This window comes from Primulina eburnea, chromosome 5, assembly GCF_022965805.1.
Source record: "Primulina eburnea isolate SZY01 chromosome 5, ASM2296580v1, whole genome shotgun sequence".
NCBI classification, from domain to species: Eukaryota; Viridiplantae; Streptophyta; class Magnoliopsida; order Lamiales; family Gesneriaceae; genus Primulina; species Primulina eburnea.
Window position 1 is genome coordinate 31,678,531 of NC_133105.1, and position 10,548 is coordinate 31,689,078.

The 10,548-nt window shown below is 37.7% G+C and overlaps 1 protein-coding gene across 1 annotated transcript; it reads right to left on the reverse strand.

The window, feature by feature from the left end:
- Positions 1-8,598: 8,598 nt before the first annotated feature.
- Positions 8,599-9,635, reverse strand: LOC140831811 (major pollen allergen Bet v 1-D/H-like). The gene is made up of 2 exons (XM_073195547.1): positions 9,392-9,635; positions 8,599-9,020 (listed from the first exon to the last, which is right to left on the reverse strand). Exons 1-2 carry the CDS (start codon positions 9,573-9,575, stop codon positions 8,719-8,721), a joined length of 486 nt encoding a protein of 161 aa, XP_073051648.1. The 5' UTR covers positions 9,576-9,635; the 3' UTR covers positions 8,599-8,718.
- Between the last annotated feature and the right edge of the window lie 913 nt (positions 9,636-10,548).

A 10,548-nucleotide genomic window follows, 5' to 3' on the forward strand; every position in this document is an offset into this window, starting at 1 on the left:
CCTTGAGTTGTTGGGCCATTAGATGGCTAACATGTTTGTGATTTTAAATGGGCCAAAACGGTTTTTGGTGAAAAATAATTTTTAGGGCCCTTAAGTTTAAAATTACAAAAGTTGCAAATATTTTCTCATGAAATAAATATTTTAAGTTGGACTTTAAATATTTATAGTAAATGGTGCTTTACAAGAAATTCGGTTATAAATAAATTAATTTGAAAGTAGACAAAGGTGTTTGTATACTTTGTTAACTTAGTTTATAATCGTGGCGGTTAGTGATTGGATCAAGATATATAATATTGGATCAATTAATTATTGTGATAACTAATTGATGGAGTATGATATGTGATATTATGCATGAAGGATGATCAAAAGCCCAAGCCCAATTTGCTAGGTGTATGCTAGGATATTTTGTGTTGAATGATTGTAATAATTATCAATTCATAAAGAGGGCTTGGTTTATGGCCCGTTCCCACCCCATGAGATGTATCCCTATTTGCCATGGATATTTATTTGTAAATATTAGTATAGTGGATGATCAAGATTAGAAGATGGTGGCCATGATGATTATGAAGATCGAAGACATGTAAATATTGGAAGCTAATGTAATAGTTGCATTTGCATCCCATGCATTTCCCTAGGATTGGACCTAGGCCCGTGTTTAGCTCACACGGTCCGTTAGTATTGGGGCGATTGATCATCCTTGTTTGTTTACTGTTTATAATATATGCATGATATGTTATAAATAATGAGTATGTGCGTTATTATTATGATAATAACAAAGTTGCATGAATCCGGCAAACATACGATCAAACATGGCGAGCTTTTAAATAAAATTAATGATGAGACCTTTTCAAAATTAAAAACCCTCATTTTGAATAAGATTCAAAATTAATATCAAGCCCGAAAAGAGGAATTATAAATTTGTTTATAATTTCCTTGTCTTCTATCGACAATGGGTGCATGATGAACGCTACCCGTACTCGGGGCTCGGCTCATATTATTGGGGGAGCTTTGGGTGCCGGAAAGCTGTGACATCATTGACATGGTGATGAGAACTACGTGGAACTCCCATGATTTCGGCTCATATTATTGGGGGAACTCATGGCGACCGTCTATTAAGGTTCAATATCGATGAGTAAGGCTTGACACGTGAAGATGAACGACGTCATATTATTGGGTCCTAATCAAACGTGAGACAAAAGTTTACGTAGAGGGTTGCATTGTGATGCAATTGGAAACTACCTTTTAGGAATTGTGATTGGCTGATATTATTCGGGATCATGATTCGCTAATTGGACCTTACGTACCTACTGAGGAAAGGAGTTTCCCGTTTTCACTAGAGGGTAGTAAAAGATGTCAAAACAGTGGGAGTAAACATTTATAAAGTTAAAGTCCATACTTTATATCTTACTAAATATTTTAAAATAGTCATTAACATTTATCTGTTTACTTTTCAGTACTATTTGGCAATGTCTTCAATTCGCAATCCGCTTTCTGCCATACTCGAAAAACATGTGTTAACCGGACCTAACTACCTCACTTGGCTAAGAAATCTGAAAATCGTCTTGAACTCGGAAAAGATTGCATATACACTAAATGAGTCGCCCCATGATAAGGCTCCGACTGACTGCACTCCTGAGGAATTGCAGACCTACAAGGATTGGTGTGACCATGACTTGAAGGCCAAGTGTTATATGCAGGCTTCTATGAATGATGAGCTGCAGAGGCGTTTTGAGGGTGCAAAGAGTGCTGCTGACTTTCATTTGCACCTCAAGGAGCTCTTTGGTGAGCAGACTCGGCCTCTTAGGCATGCTACCGTCAAGGAGCTAATCACTTTGCGCATGCGAGATGGGGCCTCGGTCCATGAGCATGGCCTAAAGTTGATTGGACTCGTGGACAAGCTTGTTGGCATGGATTTGATGTTGCCTTCGGAGTTGACCACCGACGTGTTGCTGTTATCGCTGCCTAGCTCGTTTGATCCTTTTGTGGTGAATTTCAATATGAACAAGATGGAACCGACCCTTGAGGAGTTGGTGAACATGCTTGTGACTTTTGAGTCCACCATCAAGAAAGAGAAGTCGGTTCTTTATGTGGGTTCTTCATCTGGTACGAAGACCGATCCACGTGGGAAGAGGAAGAAGCGTTCTTTCCAACGTCCCAAGAAGAACGTGCCCTTGAAGAGGCAAGCTCCGAGCCCCGTTGTGGTAGCTACACCAGATAAAGCTAACAAGACTGTTGATGTTTGTCATCACTGCAAGAAGCCTGGACATTGGAGGCGTAATTGCAAGGAATATCTTGCCCAGAAGGGTTCTAGAAAGGGTATGTTCTATATTGAAGTAAACATTTCAATTAACTCTACTTCTTGAGTATTGGATACCGGCTGTGGCTCACATCTCTGTAATGATTTGCAGGTGATGGGAAGAAGTAGGAGGCTCCGGGAAGGTGAGACCTTCTTGAGGATGGGCAATGGAGCAAGAGTTGCTGCCAAGGCTGTTGGAGATGTTTACTTGCATTTGAACAATGATTTTAAGTTTGTTTTGAGAGATGTTTTGTTTGTACCAGATTTGGTGAAAAACATTATTTCCATTTCTATGTTGGAGAAGATGGATTTTCTTGTTTATTTAGCAAAGGTGTTTGCAACATTTACAAGAACGAATGTTTAATTGGTACCGGAGAACTTGAAAACGATCTCTACACCTTAAAATTGAAAGATATCCCACTTAACAATGTCCAAGCTGAAACAACAACAAACAAGCGCAAACAAGATACTCTAAATTCGGCACAATTATGGCATGCTCGATTAGGACATATTTCCCTAAGAAGGATGAACAAGCTAGTGGGAGTGGGCATGTTTGATATGTCCGATATTAATGCTCTCACGACTTGTGAATCCTGTCTGAAAGCAAAGATGACCAAGATTCCCTTTAAGGGCCATGTGGAGCGAGCCAAAGGGTTATTGGATTTGATCCATACCGACGTGTGCGGTCCGCTTAGCATCACTACTAAGCATGGACATGCCTACTTCATCACCTTTACCGATGACTTTTCGAGGTATGGGTATGTGTATTTGATGAAATACAAGTCTGAAGCCTTTGAAAGGTTCAAAGAATTCAGAAGTGAAGTAGAGAAGCAATTGGGACGAAGCATCAAGGCACTTCGATCGGATCGAGGTGGTGAGTACTTGAGTGCCGAGTTCCAAGAGTATCTTAGGGAGAATGGGATTCTCTCACAGTGGACTCCGCCTGCTACACCACAGTTGAATGGTGTTTTGGAGCGTCGTAACCGGACTTTGATGGACATGGTTCGGTCTATAATGGGGTTCACGGAGTTGCCGCCATCCTTTTGGGGATATGCGCTTGAGACAGCGGCACTGTTGTTGAACAATGTCCATTCAAAAGCAGTTGACAAGACTCCATATGAGATATGGATGGGAAAGCCACCCAAATATTCTTATCTTAGAATATGGGGGTGCCCTGCTTATGTGAATCAGGTAGTGGGAGATAAATTGGATAGTCGATCCATTTTATGTTACTTTGTGGGATATCCAAAGAATTCGGTTGGATACTACTTCTATCATCCCCAAGAAACAAAAGTGTTTGTTTCTAGGAATGCAACCTTTTTGGAAAAGGAATTTCTATTGGATAGAAAAGGGGAGATGATAGAACTCGAAGAAGTTCGAGAGACACCCACAATTATAGAACCCACGCCCGAAGAGCCAAGAGAGGAGATACAAGCTCCTAGAAGATCCGAGAGAGTCTCGAGACCACCTATGAGGTAGGGTCTGCTTCTTGAAGAGGACCATGATGAGCCTAACCTAGGATGTGATCCAAGGACCTTCAAGGAAGCATTATCTGATGCCGATTCATCCAAGTGGCTTGAAGCAATGGAATCTGAGATGAATTCCATGCATTCGAACCAAGTGTGGAATCTCGTGGATCCACCTGAGGGAATTTTTCCCATAGGGTGCAAATGGATTTACAAGAGGAAACTTGGGGCGGATGGGAAGGTATTGACCTTCAAGGCGCGATTGGTGGCAAAAGGATATACTCAAAGACAAGGAGTTGACTTTGAGGAAACCTTTTCTCCAGTTGCAATGTTCAAGTCCATAAGGATTTTGCTAGCCATAGCCGCATGGTATGACTATGAGATATGGCAGATGGATGTTAAGACAGCCTTTCTTAATGGGGATATTAAGGAAGAGATTTACATGTCTCAACCCGAAGGGTTTACATCTATCGGAAGTGAGCATATGGTATGCAAACTTCAAAGATCTATTTATGGTCTAAAGCAAGCATCTAGGAGTTGGAACCTTAGATTCGATAGTACAATCAAAGAGTTTGATTTTACTAAGAATCCTGAGGAACCCTGTGTGTATAAGAAGGTCAGTGGGAGTGTTGTGACATTCTTGGTGTTGTATGTTGATGACATTCTACTCATTGGGAATGATGTAGGAATGTTGCAATCAACTAAGATATGGTTAGCAAGCAAGTTCTCAATGCAAGACTTGGGTGAAGCATCTTTTGTATTGGGAATACAGATCTATAGAGATAGATCAAAAAGATTGCTTGGTCTCACCCAGTCCACATACATTGATACCATCTTGAAGCGGTTCTGGATGGATGAGTCTAAGAGAGGACATCTACCATTGTGTCATGGCGTGTCCCTATCCAAGTCTATGTCTCCCAAGACTGATGAAGAGATAGTGGCGATGACACGCATTCCATATGCATCTGCAATTGGTAGCATCATGTATGGGATGATATCTACACGTCCTGACGTGGCCTTCGCACTAAGTGTAGTGAGTAGATATCAATCGAACCCTGGTCTTCCACATTGGAAAGCTGTGAAAGACATACTCAAGTACTTGAGGAGGACCAATAAATTGTTCTTGGTCTATGGGGGTGGAGAACTAAAATTGGAGGGCTATACCGACTCTAGCTTCCAAAGCGATATTAATGACTCAAAGTCAACCTCTGGATTCATATTCATGCTCAATGGTGCTGCTGTCTCTTGGAAGAGTTCCAAGCAAGACAGTACAGCGGATTCCACCACTGAGGCAGAATACATTGCTGCATCAGCTGCAGCAAAGGAGGCAGTTTGGATAAGGAATTTCGTCCAAGGGTTGGGCGTCATTCCTAGTGGAGTTGCTCCTGTCCCTGTGTTTTGTGACAACACGGGAGCGATTGCTCAAGCAAAGGAGCCGAGGTCTCATCAGAAGTCCAAACACGTATTGAGAAAGTACCACATCCTCAGAGAGATCGTGGAAAGAGGAGATGTCATGATTGATAAAGTCGACTCCGCAGATAATGTTGCTGATCCACTAACTAAGCCTTTACCAGGACCATCATTCGAGAAGCATCGCGAATCAATGGGTCTGAAGTATATGGGTAGTTGGCTCTAGTGCAAGTGGGAGATTGTTAGAGTAGGTGCCCGTCGAGCCAAGTGTTGGCCGAGTGTTCACGATGAAACTCTGTGTATAAACAATCTTTATTTTTATAATATTTGAATTTATTATATTGGCGCATCTTTATCTGTATACCCATGCTAGTTGCATAGATAAAGTCTTTGAATATACAAATAGTAGAAAGAATATGAGATGCTCATATGATGAGTATCATGAAACTCATATTTGGAATACTGTATATTCTAAACGGTTCCTAGTCGATTCAGCCGCCACTAAGAAGGATATAGGCCGCTCGAGTTAGAGACTAGTATCTGCGATGTGAGTACCATGTTTCATTGGTAGGGGACATTGTGATGTCCGAACATGCAGATAGGTGCTCCTTGTAGAGTGCACTGAACAACCCTCCATAAAAGGACTTTCCAAGTGGTTCTCACTTATCGAGTGGAATAGTCCTAGTTTATGGTTGTACACCATTAGTCCTTATGACCCGGGACAACATTGAGACTCTATGTGCTAGAATTACACTTTGGCTTGTTTACCGACTCTCATGGGGTCATCAGGTGGCAAGGTTGGGTGTTCTGTCGAAACATATAGGAGTCGATGCATTGTAGTCGGGGATTCACCGCTTACCTTCGGGTATGGATATCCTATGTGTTCTCATGTGTATGTAGATTGAAATCTCTGATCAGAGTATGGTGGTAATTATGAAAGGGGTTTCATAGATTACACCATCGATGCAACTACAACATGACACATAGTATCGATTCATTGACAACTCTCGATAAACCAATGGTTGTTAAATCGGTCGGGATATATGAGTTGAAGGGACCGTACTGTACGCTAACCATAATTGAATGGTTCTTGCAGGCACTATCATTTGATACCTAGGGAATCATGTAAGCGATGTTGCTAGGCGTTTAACATGATTCGTTGGGTGCTATCAGACTTGAGTTCTGACGTTCTTGTTATCAAGGAATTGATAAGTAAGAATGTAGCAATTGGGGTATGCTCATATAAGGACATGTTTAGTCCGAATCACATGGAGATGTGAACCCACGGCTAGTTGTATCAATGAACCATTGAGGGCCACACAAGTGCTGGCTTTCTAGATCCCGTTGAGAAGTAAAATAGTTCAATGTGTTGAACGACTTATAAATGAGTTTATAAGTGTATAAAAAAAAAATAGAAGTATGACTTCTATGAGAGAAATGTAAATTTTAATTTATGGAAGTGTTCCTAAATTAAAATTTGGCCAATTGAATAATGTATTTGAAAATTGTGATTTTCATAAACATTATTATGGACTAAATTTAATTAATTCAAGTGTTGAATTAATTAAACACTGATGGACCTAGTAGAGTCCGAATAATTAAATTAATTCAAGTGTTGAATTAATTAAATTATATTGAGTCTTGTAGAGCTCAATTTAAATTAATTATTTAACAAGTGGGACTTGAGTAAATTCAAGTAATGTTTAATTAGTCTCAAATATGTTTGAGATAATTAAATTTATTCCATGGTTTTTATTTTGATAATAAACCATATAATATGCATGCATGGGAGGTGAAGGGTTGGAGACAACTTTTGCAACTATCAAGGCTTGGCATGCTACTTTTGTCTCTACTTTTTGCAAGTCCAAGACAAGTCTCCCTTCCCCCCATTCTAGCACACAATGGCCGAAATTCTCATAACAATTCTCTCAAGTTTTCTCTCAATTTTTCTCTTCAAGTGTTGAGGAAGAAAAATACTTCTCCTTGAAAAATCTTTTTATTTTTCTAGTGCAAAATAAAAAGGGTTCTAGTTTGCTAGTGGTGGGCCTAATTTTGAAGGAAAGATTCAAGAACAAGGTGAAGCTTGTAGATTGTCTTGCCATCAAGAGCTTAGTTGTATATCAACTAAGTTGGAGCCATCATCAACCTCAAGAGGTTGATAGGTAACTATTTCTAAACACACTATGAATGTCATTTTGGTGTTTTATTGTATTTCCTACACAAATCTATGGTGGTCGAAATATATATATGCTAAAATCGAAAATTTTTGTGCTTCCGTTGCGTTTCCGGCCACCGTAACCGATCCCCTTTCATCCATTTCCTTGCCAATGAAACATGGCGTTTGCACCACAGATGCTAGTCTCGAGCTCGAGCGACCTTTATCCTTGTTTTAGGCGGCTGAATCGACTAGGAACCTGTTTAGAGTATACGGTACGCTTCCTAATGAGTTTCATGATCTTACGTTAAGACGCAGACCTCATGTTACCGATTGTATATTCAAGGGCTTTATCTATGCAGCTTGCATGGGTATACAGATAAAATATAATGCCATAATCGAATAAAATCGTAAAATATTATTAAAATAAAGATTGTTTTACATTAGAGTCAATAAAGCTCAAACCACAAATTGGCTTGCCGGGCACATACTCTAACAATAATTACATAAATAATAATCTTCTAGCTATTTTAGAGGAAAAATATATATCAACTTTGTATAATCCAGTTTTCGGATCATTTTTTGTCAATCAACAACATAGATAGTTTATTTAATCTATTTTGTGACATTATTGATCACAGTAAGTGTTTATTAACTTCAACTTCAGTATTTAAGAATTATTCATTCATTTTTGCCAAATATTATAGTATCCTAAACAATTATTGAGACTCTGTAAAATACTTCATCAAGATAGTTAAAGACTAACTCGTTAAATTTTTCAAACTCAACAAATGTCCCAAAGTCTCTTGATATTGTTTAAATTGTTCAAACCGAATTTGAAGAAAAAATCGAGTTTGATACATTTTAAACAAAAAATATTCAAACTACTCTTCTTTTTATTTAATATTGGGCCAAAATAATTTATTTCGGTAGGTCTTCAACTTAAAATATATATATTGAACCATCTCAAGGTCCAGGCCCTGAGGCGGTGGCTCTCCTTGGCCTCATAAAAAGTCCGGCCCTAGTCTCTCATTTCTAACTTTTGTGATGTTTTATCATTAATGGTTGATGTTGAGATTTAAGTACTACGCTGTCATGTGTTTTAATTTTGTAGTAATAAATTTTAATGCAAGTAAGTATTTATTTAATTTGATCATTTACAAAATACACGTGAATTTTCAAAATTTGATGTATGGCAAAATGGATTTCGTCGAGATTGAACAATTACCAAGCAAAATCCATTGAATAAAGAAGTAAATGTAACCCATCGATCATAAAACTCAAATTTATTTGAAGAAAATAACTATTTAAAAAGCAGTAGAACCAGAACTCACAGTTCTATTTAGCAGGCTTTATTTAACATGTTACTATAAAAGTATCATTGTGATAAATCATGATGAGCACACGTCAGGATGGGCAACGAGGTATTCTTCGACAATACTGAAAATCTCACGACCAAATGCTTTGCCCATCTGTCGATCTTCATCGTTGAAATCGGCACCATCCTTCGGGTGAATCTCTACTGTGAGCTTGATGATGCATCCTCCATCGCCTGAATCCTCGTACTTTTGGGTCGTGTGGATTGCCTCAATCTTATCGCCAAACATCCGGCTTTCAAATGCGCGAGCCTTGAACAATAAGTTCTCTGTGTCGACGACATCGACCTTTTCTCTAACGTAAGGGAATGGAGCACCTAACATCAATCACCAGCATCAGATCAATTTGATAGGGAAAATTATTTTTGTAATAAGTGTGCTATATGAATGTTTCGGTTGTAGTCATAATATCAATTAATTTTCGTTTTTATAAGAAAATTTCTGAAATCCTCTAATTTGTCAAATTTTGATTTAAATGATATAAATTTGTTTTTTTTTTCTCTTGCACTTTTAGGCCATATTTTGCTGCTATTCTCAATTTCAACGAAATACGTCTTTTACTAATTAAAACACCAAGTTTTATCTGCGAGAAATTATAAACTTTTCCCTTTTTCATTCAACAACACCAAGATTGATCTAAAGTATTTCGAAATAAAAAATAAAAACAAAGATCACGATTTTTGTTTACCATTGGGGAAATTTATCTGCCTGATGCTTCCGGCACCACCATCGCCTTGGAGGATATCAATACTCTTGATTGCCCGCGGGGCTATTTTGGGTAATAAATTGCGGCCGTCGATAACTATGGCCTCGAACATCCTCTTAGCCGGGACTCGGGACTTCAGTTCATGGGTGGCAGAGATCACATCCATTACTTTTGTCCTGAAAAACTAGTGTGTTTTATGCTTAGATGTTTTATGCACTTGTAGTAGAATGAGAGGATATTGTGGGGGAATTTATAGTTGAAAGTGTGGTAACATTTCTTTAAAATTTGTGAAAATAGCAAAATTAAATCGCCTAACTCCTAGAATAAAATAATTAATACACTTTGTGAACTTTAAAATTAAGTAACTGACACATTAATTTTCTCGAGGAGTTGGCTCCATATTCCATAATCTATAGTATTCACTCTATAAGGTGAGATATAATCTGTGCACTAATTATCGTTGTACACAAAAGTTTTTATTTTGGACAACTTTGAGGATTAAAAAAAAAACTATATAGGCCAATAGTAAAATTTTTACAATTTTTTTCATGGGTTTACACGGTTGATTATTCTCTGTAAAAAAATAAAAATTGAAGGCTACAATTTAACTTTCTATAAGAAATATAATGGGACTGGGGTAGGGGGGAAAAATTGAAGGCTATAATTTAACTTTCTATAAGAATTATAATGGGACTGGGGTAGGCAATAAGTGCTTCAAGCCTTTAGGATTAGAGCTTCTAGACCAGCGAGGTTCTTAATATACAATACTTTAGAAGATTCTACTTTATTTCCTACCAAATTAATAAATTGAACATATTTAATGCAAACTTCGAAATTTTTTTCAACTTCATAATTTTTTTCAACATTTCACAATCGCATCCATATATGTATCTCATTCTTCCATGTTATTATTAGTAGTGACTAAAGCACTAATATTATGTGTGTAACATAATACACGAATATTATGTATGACAAAAATGAAAAATATTTATATTATTCAAGTATTTCAACATAAATGATGTTTAGTATTAAAAATCAAATATCCCAAAATATTATATTTTTTCCACAAATTTTTTGACATTACAAAAACAAAATATTAATTTCATTAATAAACAAGAAATGTGATTTTGTATAAATAA

Excerpts from the sequence above, each read along its gene's own strand:
- LOC140831811 (XM_073195547.1), bottom strand. The coding sequence starts at position 9,575 with ATGGATGTGATCTCTGCCACCCATGAACTGAAGTCCCGAGTCCCGGCT. Across the intron at positions 9,021-9,391 it reads GCAGATAAATTTCCCCAATG|GTGCTCCATTCCCTTACGTT; the intron begins GTAAACAAAAAT and ends GATTGATGTTAG.